The sequence below is a fragment of the Indicator indicator genome, chromosome 30 (assembly GCF_027791375.1).
Source record: "Indicator indicator isolate 239-I01 chromosome 30, UM_Iind_1.1, whole genome shotgun sequence".
NCBI classification, from domain to species: domain Eukaryota; kingdom Metazoa; phylum Chordata; class Aves; order Piciformes; family Indicatoridae; genus Indicator; species Indicator indicator.
In genome coordinates this window covers 11245696-11258265 of record NC_072039.1, presented here as the reverse complement: position 1 = coordinate 11258265, position 12570 = coordinate 11245696, and the positions used below count along the sequence as shown (strand labels likewise).

The window sequence follows — 12570 nt, the reverse complement described above, 5'->3', positions numbered from 1 at the left end:
CCCAAAGGTTCAGTGAGAAATGGAATGGGGTCACTCTGAGAGCAGGACACACAAACAAACATATGAGAACGATGTGAGGGAAGTCAGGAGGCTGGAGAGTCTCTCTAACTATGGCTACATCTCTACTTCCTGCACTTGAACTGCTGAGCCAACCACTGCAGTGGGTCCTTACCTCAGTGCAAACCCCACCCAAACTCATTTCCTGCTTCCACTTACCAGATGCCAGTGCGCAGTAACTCTGCCCTGACCACAAAGTGCCATCCAGCCCATGCCACCTTCCCAGGCAGGAACAACAGCATTTAAACATGCATGGGGAGTGAACTGGTGAAAAACCCCAACCCTCTGTACATCAGTAAGCCACCAGCCTGGTTCTTCTGCACTGAAGGGCACAGCAGAGGCACACTGAGTTCTGCAGGCCACTCTGCACTGCACAGACATCATTCTCTGCTTTGTGCTCTGATTTGTAGTCTAAGGAGAAGGCAGCTCTTGAAAGGGCAGTGAAGAGTGAGGCAGGTAAAGAACTACCATCTGATACTGGCATCACAAAAGTCTGCTGCAATGAAAATTTATCCAGGCTACTGGAGTAAGACTCTTTAATCCTTCCCTTGAGGGGCATGAACCTGGAGTAAACCAAGTTCTGTGCACGGGGACTTCTCTGAAGGCCTGAGATAACCTTCGACAACCTTTACCTTTTCTGCACGATCAGGTTGATGTTCCTCAGGGCAACGTACTGAACTTCAGGCTCTCCAGACAGCAGGGTCACCAAGGGAGGGGCAAGTTTCTTCAGCAGCATGTTGTAATAGTCAGAGTCCTTGGGAAGAAGCTCCAGGAACTTCATCAAGACCTTCACTGCTGACAGCACCACTGCAGAGTTGGCGTGAGACAGCCGAGGGGTCACCCGCTCACAAATGCTGCAGAGAGAGGAGCAGGAGAGGGTTCACAGCACCTCAGGCTGTCACCATGTCTGAGACTGAACATGGCTGAAGACAGCTTCTCAGCCACTACTTTAATTTGAATCACAGAAAACATCTGCTTGGAAGAGACCTCAAAGCTCATCCACTCCAACCCTTGCCCCAGCACTGCAGGGTCACCACTAAACCACGCTCCCAAGCGCCACCTCCAGAGGCTGCTTGAACACCTCCAGGGATGGTGACTCCAGCACTGCCCTGGGCAGCCTGTCCCAGTGTTTGAGAACCCTTTCAGTGATGAAATATTTCCTAATATCCAGCCTGAAGCTCCCCTGACAAAGCCTGGCTTTGCTGAGCACAGCAGGAAGCAAACAGGAACAGCTTCTCTCACAGTTTCCTCTCCTGCCAGCTAGGCTCAGGAACTCCTCCAGCTCTCAGCACCACAGTCCCAACACATGGCCACTCACTGCTGCCTTCTGCCTTTGCCTGGTGGCACTCTCCATGCCTGTGATCTCACCCATCACCTACAAACACAACTTCAACCAAAGAGTGATCAGCAAAAGGCTTTAGCCCTGCTGTAACCATGCAGAAGTGACACAAACTTCTGGCTTGCCTGGGAGGTGTTGCTGCCATTTCAACCATTTGTTCCTGCAAGAAAAGGTTTCTGTTATTCCAAAGAGAGAGGAAAGAATGAGCTCAACATCCTGCCAGGTCTCAGCTCCACTGCTTGCCTCCATGGGTTGTGTAACTGACAGCATCCTAAACACCCATCCTAGGCAGAAAGGAAGTTTGGGTTCATTTGGTCTTTCTTACAGCATCTGTCAAGTTTCTTCCCACCCCCTCCTGCAGATTGCTAACCCAGAACAATCTTATTCCCATCTGTGCCTCCTGAAGTGTCTGTCCCTGCAAGATCTGCTTCCAGCCACCCCAGAAGGGAAGCAGCACAGTTAAGTGGAGAGCAGAGGTGGCTAAGTCAGAGCTGAGTGTAGTATTTCACCACCCCATACACAGATTCAGAGAAGCCAGCATCACAAAGGGACCTCTGGAGCTCATCCAGTCCAAGCCCTGCTCCAGCAGGGCACCCAACAGCAGCTTGCCCAGGAGCACAATGCCCAGGGGGGGTTGGAAGCTCTCCACACAAGGACACTCCACAACCTCTCTGGGCAGCCTGCTCCAGGCCTCCAGCACCCTCACAACAAACAACTTTCTCCTGAAGGTTAGGTGGAACTTCCTTATCTTTATTCACCCTTTTACCCATCCAGTTACCTGGGCTGGCTCAGTTTATCCATGAGAATCAACACTCATGTCTACACTGACTCAAATGTCTCTTTTCTTCTCAATCCCATGAATTTTCCCTGCAGCTGCTCTGTTTTCCTTACTTCTTGCCCTGAACAGTCCCACACAGTGAGTGATCAAACTGAGCAAAGAACCAAGCATGGGACAGCCAAACTTCTACATCCACATCTTGTAGCCCTCTGCCTGATCCCATGAAGATTTTTGCCTTTCCAGTCCCCACTGCCCCTGTCTAAGGTCTCCTGGACACACCAAAGCTGCATCACCTCCCTGTGCCTCAGGTTCTCCTCACCCAGGGGTGCTGCAGAGTTGCTGTAAAGGAGAACACTGAGCCATGAGCTGGCAGACTCCTGTCTGAACTCAGGCAGAGGCAGACCCCACACAAAGCAGCAGCAGTCACTGCCCACCCACTTTGAGACACCACTCTTCAGAGGAATTGTGGATGAGGAACTGGGACATGTTCACAGCTGATCACACTCATGGTCTCTTTCTGACAGAGCCAGGATATTACTGGCCTGACACCCAGGAGCTCTCTGCAGGCTCCTAGCACTCATTAATAGCTGTTTCTGGCACAGAAGAGAACACAATGGGGAGGGGGGTAGAAAAAAAAAAAAAAGAATCAAAAATCACCCAGACCAGTGACAGGCTGCCTTAAAAAGGTGGTGTTCTGCCTGAAAAGCAGGCAGTGAAGAAACTCATCCAATTCCAAAGGGCCTGCCCAGGATTTTGTACCTGGGCTTGTGCCCCTTCCTCCCCCTCTTACAGCACCTGCATGAAATGTATTGGTCTGAGAACTCCCCTGGGCCTGCTGCTGCCTGTTCTCCTGGGTACAGAATCTGACTTTTTGTGATTCTGGACACAAAGGAAGAGGAGGTTTGAAGTGCATGAATTGGGGTGCATGAAGAAGAGTGTGGCCAGGACATTGAGGGAGGGTCTCTTCCCCCTCTACTCTGACCTAGGGAGGCCACAACCAGAGACCTTGGTCCAGTTCAGGACTCCTCAGTTGAAGAGAGACAGAGAAGTGCTGGAGAGAGTGCAGGGGAGGCTGCAAAGCTGCTGAGGGGCCTGGAGCAGCTCTGTGAGGAGCAAAGGCTGAGAGCCCTGGGGCTGAGAGCCTGCAGAAGAGCAGCCCCAGAGGGGAGCTGAGCAATGCTCAGCAAGAGCTAAAGGAGCTGTGGGGGGCAAGAGGCTGGGGCCAGACTCTGCTCAGTGGTGCCCAGGGCCAGCACAAGGGGCAGCAAGGGGCACAAAGTGGAAGCCAGGAGGTTGCATGTGAAGAGGAGGAGAAAGTTGTTTGTTGTGAGGGTGCTGGAGGCCTGGAGCAGGCTGGCCAGAGAGGTTGTGGAGTGTCCTTGTGTGGAGAGCTTCCAACCCCCCCTGGGCATTGTGCTGCTGGGCAAGCTGCTGTGGGTGCCCTGCTGGAGCAGGGCTTGGCCTGGATGATCTCCAGAGGTCCACTGCAGCCCCCACCATGCTGAGATTCTGTAATTAACACTCTACTACTTACACTCTGAAGCCTTTGTACTTAGGTTTGCTCATTGCAACTACAGATAAAAGCACAAGGGAGAAGCTGGGATGATAATAGAAATTATTTCTTATCTTCAGTTTCAGTTCTACCATACTACAGATGAGAATTTACTTGGAAAAAAGTATTCCAGTCTCATAACTGTAGTACCCTGGAAGCTCCAAAACATATAAAGGCTTCTTGCTTCTCAAAGTAGCAAAAGTAGATTTCAAATCTCTGCTTTACAACAGAAAATTCTCCACAGGTGCTCCTGCTGCTGCAGGTTTGGCCTTGGGCTGAGTAGCCTCAGTTCCCCTAAGACCTGAGTTGTCACAGCTCAGCAGAGCCCCCTCTTACCACAGCCTCTTTCCAGAGCCATAGAATCATGGAATGGGTTGGGTTGGAAGGGACCTTCAAGATCATCCAAGTTCCAACCCCCTGCCATGGGCAGGGACACCTCCATCCAGCCCAGGTTGCTCAAGGCCTCATCCAGCCTGGCCTTGAACACCTCCAGGGAGGGAGAGGCCAAGGCCTCCCTGGGCAACCTGTGCCAGTGTCTCACCACCCTCACTGGAAAGAATTTCTTCCTCATCACCAGCCTCAGTCTTCCCTCTCCCAGCTCAAAGCCATTGTTCCTCATCCTGTCACTCCCAGCCCTTGTCAAAAGTCCTTCCCCAGCTCTCTTGTAGCCTCCTTGAGGTACTGGAAGATTGCTCCAAGGTCTTCTGGAGTCTTCTCCAGGCTGAACAGCTCCAACTCTCCCTGCCTGTCCCCACAGGGGAGGCTCTACAGCCTTCTGATATTCTTCATGGTCTCCTCTGGACCCTCTCCAACAGTTCTATGTCTTCCTTGTTCTGGAGGCACCAGAACTGGACACAGTGCTCCAGGTGGGGTCTCTCCAGAGCACAGGGGCAGAATGAACTTCCTTGTCCTGCTGCTCTCACTCTTCTGATGCAGCCCAGGACACGGTTGCCTTCTGGGCCACCAGCACCATGACCCTGCCAGAATCCTCTAAGTGCCCTGCTGGTGACTAACCCCAAAGCAGCCCACACAGAGAGCAGGAAGGACCATACCTCTGAGCTTCACGATCATCCTTGGGGTTGTAGTTGGACAGACAGTCCAGGATGAAGATCTGGCCCCACTCTGTGCACTCATTGAGAGCTGTCAGCAGCTTGTTAATGTTCTGAGGGTTCAAATCCAGCAGGTTGCTGTTGGGATGTGACTCGCTGATTTCCGACAGGGCAGCCACAGCGTTGGCAACCACCTGGGAGAAGAGACAAGAAGATGGGGGCTTGGCTAGCTGCTCCTCAGGGGCTTGGCATGGAGCAGGCTGCCCAGAGAGGTTGTGGAGTCTCCTTCTCTGGAGAGCTTCCAAAGCCATCTGGGCATTGTGACCCTGGGCAAGCCACTGGGAGTTGCCCTGCTTTAGGAGTGGGGTTGGACTGGATGCTCTCCAGAGGTCCCTTCCAACCCTGCCATGCTGGGATTCTGGGATGGGAAACAACCACAGAGATCCCAGGATGTGCTATGAACTGCTCAGCAGCAGCCAGCACATCAGAGCCTTCAGGGACTCAGTGCAACCTCACTACCAACCACAAGAGCCCAGAGCTCCACTGTGACCTTGCTCTTTGCCAGCGTTTGAGGAGTCTCTTGGGGAGGAAGTGACAGAAGAGCAGCACAGCAGGAGATGGCTGCTGGCACACAGGACCCACAAAAAGGCAGCACAGGTGCAGAGCACTGTGCCAGGGAAATTACAACTTGACAGGATTTTTGACGAAGATAACCAAAAGTTGAAGTCAGTGCTGGACAGAATGGGGACCGCTTAAGAGACTTCCTTCTGGAGGGAGCTAGAGATGGCATCACAGTGTCCACATGGAACTTCTTTCCTGAAATCACAGAATGGTAAGGGTTGGAAGGGACCTCTGGAGATCATCCAGTCCAAGCCCCCTGCCAGAGCAGGGTCACCCAGGGCAGCTCACACAGGAACACATCCAGAGGGGTTTGAATGCCTCCAGAGAAGGAGACTCCACAACCCCCCTGGGCAGCCTGCTCCAGGACTCTGTCACCCTCACAGTGACAAAGTTTTCCCTTCTGTTCCCATGGCACCTCCTCTGCTCCAGCTTGCCCCCAGTGCCCCTTGTGCTGTCCTTGGCCATCCCTGAGCAGAGCCTGGCTCCAGCCCTGCACATCTTGATCCCCAGCAATGAGGGCAGCCCTCAGGCTCCTCTGCTCCAAGCCCCAGCTCCCTCAGCCTGGCCTCACAGGAGATGTTCCACTGCCTGCAGCAGCTCTGTGGCTCTGGGCTGGACTCTCTCAAGCAGTTCCCTGAGGTCCTTCTTGAACTGAGGGGCCCAAAACTGGACACAATATTGCAGCTGTGGCCTCACCAGGAACTGGACAGCTCCTGCTGAACTGCCAGTAAGAGAGACTTCAAATGCACACAGTCTCCATAGCAAACATTTGTCTGCTTCGTGGAGTCCCCTTAAAGCAAGAGCTCCAGCACAGATCACCACTGAGAATGCTTCTGCTGCATTTAGGACCATGGAAGGGCTTCTCCTCTCTAAATGTGGATGGAAGGAGACACAGAGCAGGTCAGAGGTCCAGGACTCAGTTTAAGAGCAAGAAGCAGGAGTGCAGCAGAGTTTCATTCCCAGTCCCACATTGAGATTCAGCAGCCCAGCAGCAGCATCAGAGTAGCACAGGCTGGAAGGGATCTTAGAGAACATCTGCTCCAACCTGCCTGCCATGGGCAGGGGACACCTCCTGACTTGACTCAGCTGCTCAAGACCTCCTGCAACCTGGCCTTGGAACACTTCCAGGGAGGAGGCATCCACAACCTCCCTGGGCAACCTGTTCCAGAGTCTCACCACTCTCCTACTGAAGGACTTCTTCCTAAGATCCAGTCTGAACCTCCTCTCCCTCATGTTTAAAACCACTTTCTCCTCTTCTGTCTCTAGACACTCTCATGCAAAGTCTCTCTCCAGTCTTCCTTCAGGTATTGGCAGGTTGCCCTAAGGTCCCCCCCAGAGTCTTAAGGGTAGTCTTTAAGAAGGATATTGAGACACTTAAGAAGGACATTGAGCCTTTAGGAAGGATACTGAGACACTTGAACATGTCCAGAGAAGGGCAATGAGGCTGGGGAGAGGTCTGGAGCACAGCCCTGTGAGGAGAGGCTGAGGGAGCTGGGGGTGTTCAGCCTGGAGAAGAGGAGGCTCAGGGGAGACCTCATTGCTGTCTACAACTACCTGAAGGGAGGTTGTAGCCAGGTGGGGGTTGGGCTCTTCTCCCAGGCAGCCAGCACCAGAACAAGAGGACACAGTCTCAAGCTGTGCCAGGGGAAGTTTAGGCTCAAGGTGAGGAGAAAGTTCTTCACAGAAAGAGCAATTGTCCATGGAATGTGCTGCCCAGGGAGGTGTTGGAGTCACCATCCCTGGAGGTGTTCAAAAAAGGATTGGATGTGGCACTTGGAGCCAGGGTTTAGTTAGTCCTGAGGTGCTGGGTGATAGGTTGGACTTGATGAGCTCTGAGGTCTTTTCCAACCTTGTTGATTCTGTGATTCTCCAGGCTGAACACCCCCAGCTCCCTCAGCCTCTCCTCCCAGCAGAGCTGCTCCAGCCCTTGGATCACCTTTGTGGCCTCCTCTGGTCTCACTCCAGCAGCTCTGTGTCCTTATGGTGCGGGCAAACCTGAGAATGTCCATAACAGCAGAGTCAAACTGACCAAAAAATTCTCTCTCCCTCTCTCTCTCTGGTTGCAGGCAGCAGCCCTTTGAACCCTTATTATCAAGTAAAACAATGAGCAGGAGCATTCACTCATTTTGTAAATCTCCCCTGGCTGGTACTGAGGGCTTAGGGCTGCTGAGAAAGGTGACTTTAATAATTTTCTGCTAACAGATGCCATGAAGATGTTTAAAATAGCAGGGCTGCAGAATGCAGGGACCAAAACCAGAAAACCTGCAGGTGAGACAAAAGTCTTTACATTTTAAACCACTTGGAAAAGGGATTTCAGCCTGAGCTTGCCACACAAAACTGATACACCCTGACAGGAGGGATTTCCAACATGACCTGGACAGGCTGAGAGCTGGGTGCAGGCAAAACTCATGGAGTTTAATAAGGACAAGTGCAGGGTCCTGCATCTAGGGAGGAATAACAACAGGACCAGGACAGATTAGAGGCTGCCCTGCTGGAAAGCAGCTCCACAGAGAAAGACCTTGGAGTGCTGGGGGACAGCAAGTTCTGCATGGGAGAGCAATGTGCTCTGGTGGCCAAGAGAGCCAATGGGATCCTGGGATGGATCAAGAAAGGTGTCCAGCAGGGCTGGGGAAGTTCTTCTGCCTCTCTACTCTGCCCTGCTGAGACCACAGCTGCAATCCTGTGTCCAGTTTGGGGCTCCCCAGTTCAAGAGAGACAGAGACCTGCTGGAGAGAATCCAATGGAGAGCCAGGAGGATGCTTAGGGGACTTGAGCATTCCCCTGTGAAGAGAGGCTGAGAGCCCTGGGGCTGTTTAGTCTGGAGAAGAGAAGGCTGAGAGGGATCTGATCAATGTCTATCAATAGCTGAGGGGTGGGTGTCAAGTGGAGGGGGCCAGGCTCTTTTGGGTGGTGCACAGTGATAAGACAGGAACAATGGGTTCAGACTTGAACATAGAAGATTTCAGCTCAACATGAGGAGAAACTTCTTTCCAGTGAGGGTGACAGAGCCCTGGAACAGGCTGCCCAGGGGGGTTGTGGAGTCTCCTTCTCTGGAGACTTTCCAAACCCACCTGGATGCATTCCTGTGCAGACTGAAAAAAGTGATGCTGCTCTGGCAGGGGGGTTGGACCTGATGATCTCTGGAGGTCCCTTCCAACCTTTGATATCCTGTGAGACTGTGATTTCCAGGGCATCGCATGGCATGGGTCATGCCCAGCCCACCTCATCACACACACCTGCTGCAGTGAGGATGGATGGCCTTATCTTCTGGGGAATTAAGGCAAAGAAACATCTCCTCTAAAGCTGTCTGATTCTGGGGGTGACTAAAGAAGCTTCAGATGCAGCACTGCAAACAGGAACAGTCTGACCAGAAGATTCTCTGCATTGCTCCCATCAGTGCTTGTCATTAACCAGGCACATTCCAAAGTCAGCTCAGGCACAGCCATGCTGATTGCTTTGCATTTCACACCTAGAGGTCAGGGAGAGGATTTGGAGCCAAGATGTTATGAATCTCATTAGCTGAATGAGCCTTCTGTCACCCAAATCATTAGCAATCAGAACTGCTGTTGTCTTGTGCTGTTTGAATCAGGAACTTATTAAGAGATGCTGCTTATTGTTCCCAGGATTTAATTCATGTGATTCTGGGGTGGTTCATGTGGCACAGCACGAAACCAAAGCCAAAGTTGGTCCAATTCCATCACAGTTTGGAAGTTTACAAGTGAAGGTGAATAGCAAAAGGAACTGAAAAGTTTAAATTCATAGATTCACAGAATTCATAGAATGGGTTGGGTTGGAAGGGACCTTCAAGATCATCCAAGTTCCAACCCCGCTGCTATGGGCAGGGACACCTCCCACCAGCACAGGTTGCTCAAGGCCTCCTCCAGCCTGACCTTGAATACCTCCAGGGAGATCCAGGAGGCTCCACAGCCTCCCTGGGCAACCTGTGCCAGTGTCTCCCCCCCCTCACTCTCAAGAATTTCTTCCTCATCTTCAGTCTCAGTCTCCCCTCTCCCAGCTCAAAGCCATTGTCCCTCATCCTGTCACTCCCAGCCCTTGTCCAAAGTCCCTCCCCAGCTCTCCTGGAGCCTCCTTCAGGCACTGGAAGATTGGTCCAAGATCTCCCTGGAGCCTTCTCTTCTCCACCTAAGAATGAAAGGTTCACATGGAGCCTCCTCTGCTCCAGCTTGCCCCCAGTGCCCCTTGTGCTGTCCTTGGCCATCCCTGAGCAGAGCCTGGCTCCAGCCCTGCACATCTTGATCCCCAGCAATGAGGGCAGCCCTCAGGCTCCTCTGCTCCAAGCCCCAGCTCCCTCAGCCTGGCCTCACAGGAGATGTTCCACTGCCTGCAGCAGCTCTGTGGCTCTGGGCTGGACTCTCTCAAGCAGTTCCCTGAGGTCCTTCTTGGTCTGTGAAACCCAGAACTTACACAATATTCCAGATGTAGCCTCACCATGGCAGAGTGGAGGAGAACCTCATTTCTATGAGAAACCAGCCAGGAGTTGTCTAACTAATTGCACAGCTTGGAAGCTGACAACTAAGGTGACAGGAACCTAACATCCAATGCAGTCTGTAGTTGTCAAAAATAATGAAAACCACCCAAGGTCAAGCCACCAGCCAAAGATCAGTGAGCCCAAACAATTAATGAACAGGAAAAAGCTTTTAAAAGCTTAAACTCCTCAGTGGATTCCATGGCAAAAGGCCTCACCTGACTCACCATGAACATTGCCTTTTAGCTAACAGCTTCCAACTAATAAGAATCAACCTCAAAAAAGAAAAAAAGCCAAACCAAACCACCTAGAAAGTAGAGCTGCAGATTGAAGGTTTAATAATGATAATCATTGGCCCCTGGTTTGCTGCTGTCCATCATTTCCACACATCCCTGACTGCATCTCAGCATCTCAGATGCAGTCCCAGTACAGCTCATTAGAGCAGAGCTGAGTTGAATGACAACAAACCTGGGTTGTTTGGGTTTTTCCCCCACCCCACCCCTGGAATTTCCAACAAATTCAGCTTCTTGGAGAACTGTCACTGGGCTGAGGAGAAGGAAATCTCACAGGCACTTCCACTTACATTACAGGTTCAATAAGAGCCCAAGGTTTTTCTACCCACCTCCAGACCAACCTCCTCTGCAGCCAGAGGGAGCAGCCCTGACCTGCAGAGAGCTGCAGAGGTAGGAACACTGATTTCCAGCTACTCCTTCTGGCAGCTCAAACCTCCAGCTCAGAGCAGAAGACATTAACAAGGAGGGAAGGGGGTGGGTGAAAACCTGAGTGTCTGCCTCCCAACCCACACAGAAAAGCTTTGCAGGGAGTGGGGGACAGGAGGGAAGCTAGGCAGATCTAGAACACCAAACAGTCAAAGCAATCAGATTACTTTGCTGGCAGCCCAGGCTAATTGGAAATTAAACCAAGTGTGTAATGGAGTTAATGAAATGCAATGTTCTGCTGCTTAAAACACCAACCTCTGGCTCACCATCCCATTAAAATGAGGAGAGAAAAAGGGAAAAAAAGAGGAAAAACTAAGGAGTTGTGGGAAGATGATGAGGAAAGGCAGCACTCCCTGTGTGGCTGGAAGGAGCTGCCCTCAGGAGAGCAGGTACCACGTGGTGCTTTTGGGGAACAGAGAGGTGCTGGCATTTTTCAAGAGCACCCTGAGCTCACATGGTGCATTCAGGTCATTAAGCACAGACTCCCAGATGGGGTATCAGGGGCAGCTGCATGGGTGGGTGTTTCATGGGGCTGCTCGTTTTGGGGGCCACAGATGATGTTGTGTGCCTGGAAAGTCCCTAATCAGCACTAAGACAGACAGGATCCCTCCCCAGAGCACAGGACCTCCACACTTCTGGTCATATTAGAAGTGCATCTTCCATCTGCAAGCCTCCTTCACTCTGCTTCCCTAGAAATGGGGGGGATTGAGACTGGACATTAGGAAGAAATTCTTTGGAGTGAGGGTGGGGAGACACTGGAACAGGTTGCTCAGGGGGGGTTGTGGATGTCCCTTCCCTGGAGGTGTTCAAGGCCAGGTTGGATGAGGCTTTGAGCAGCCTGGGTTGGTGGGAGGTGTCCCTGCCCATAGCAGGGGAATTCATGGAGTCTCCTCCTCTGAGGAGCTTCCAACCCCCCTTGGCCATTGTGATGCTGAGCAAGCTGCTGTGGGCACCCTGCTTTAGCAGTGGGGGTGGACTCCAGGGGGGAGTGGGGGGGGGATCTCCAGAGGTCCCTTCCAACCCTCACCATGCTGGCATTCCAGAAAGCACTGTGGGCTGATCCCAGCCTGGATCAGGCACCTAACACACTCCAGGGAGGTGTTCTTTGGGTGTTTTTTTCCAAGGCTCTTTGATTTTCCCTGAAGAGGCTCTCACTGGCACCATCCAGTGGCAAACGAGGCTGTCCCTGACCCAAGCTGGAGAAAGGCAGGAGCTAAGCACCACCCAAAACATTCAAGTAGCACTGCAAGGGAGGCTGCAGTCACAAAACAGCAGCATGAATGGCTGGAGGGGTCTGAAGTTAAGGTGGGATCAAAATGTTCCAGCACCCTGATGGGCACCAGAGGTCCTGGAACCATCTGCTCGGCGAGGGCAACGCTCTGGCAGTTAGACACAGAGCAGCAGCAGTAACTGGAAGCAGACAGGTCTCTGATTTGCCAAGTAAGCTTTGTAAATGAGGGGTCTGGGAGGAGAGACTCTGCAGAGCCATGGAAGTCCATGGATTATCACACAATCTTGTGGCACCTCTCTGCAGTGCTGGTAGTATCATAGGATCAACCAGGTTGGAAGAGACCTCCAAGATCCTCCAGTCCAACCTATCCCCCAGCCCTATCCAATCAACCAGACCATGGCACTAAGTGCCTCATCCAGGCTTCTCTTGATCATCTCCAGGGATGGTGACTTCACCACCTCCCTGGGCAGCACATCCCAAGGGCAAATCTCTCTCTGTGAAGAACTTCCTCCTAACATCCAGCCTAGACCTCCCCTGGCACAGCTTGAGGCTGTGTCCCCTCCTTCTGCTGCTGGGTGCCTGGGAGAAGAGCCCAACCCCCACCTGGCTACAACCTCCCTTCAGGTAGTTGTAGACAGCAATGAGGTCTGCCCTGAGCCTCCTCTTCTCCAGGCTGAACACCCCCAGCTCCCTCAGCCTCTCCTCATAGGGTTTGTGTTCCAGACCCCTCCCCAGCTT

At 52.3% G+C, this 12570-nt stretch overlaps 1 protein-coding gene across 1 annotated transcript in view; it reads right to left on the bottom strand.

Moving 5' to 3' along the window:
* The window catches only part of AP2B1 (adaptor related protein complex 2 subunit beta 1), a 91101-nt gene that overhangs the window by 64639 nt on the left and 13892 nt on the right, over positions 1 to 12570 (bottom strand). The window contains exons 5-7 of the mRNA XM_054394234.1: positions 4779 to 4969; positions 690 to 911; positions 349 to 379 (exon numbers count right to left, since the gene is read on the bottom strand). Coding sequence (XP_054250209.1) covers positions 349 to 379; positions 690 to 911; positions 4779 to 4969 — 444 coding nt within the window. The remainder of the gene's footprint in view (positions 1 to 348; positions 380 to 689; positions 912 to 4778; positions 4970 to 12570) is intronic.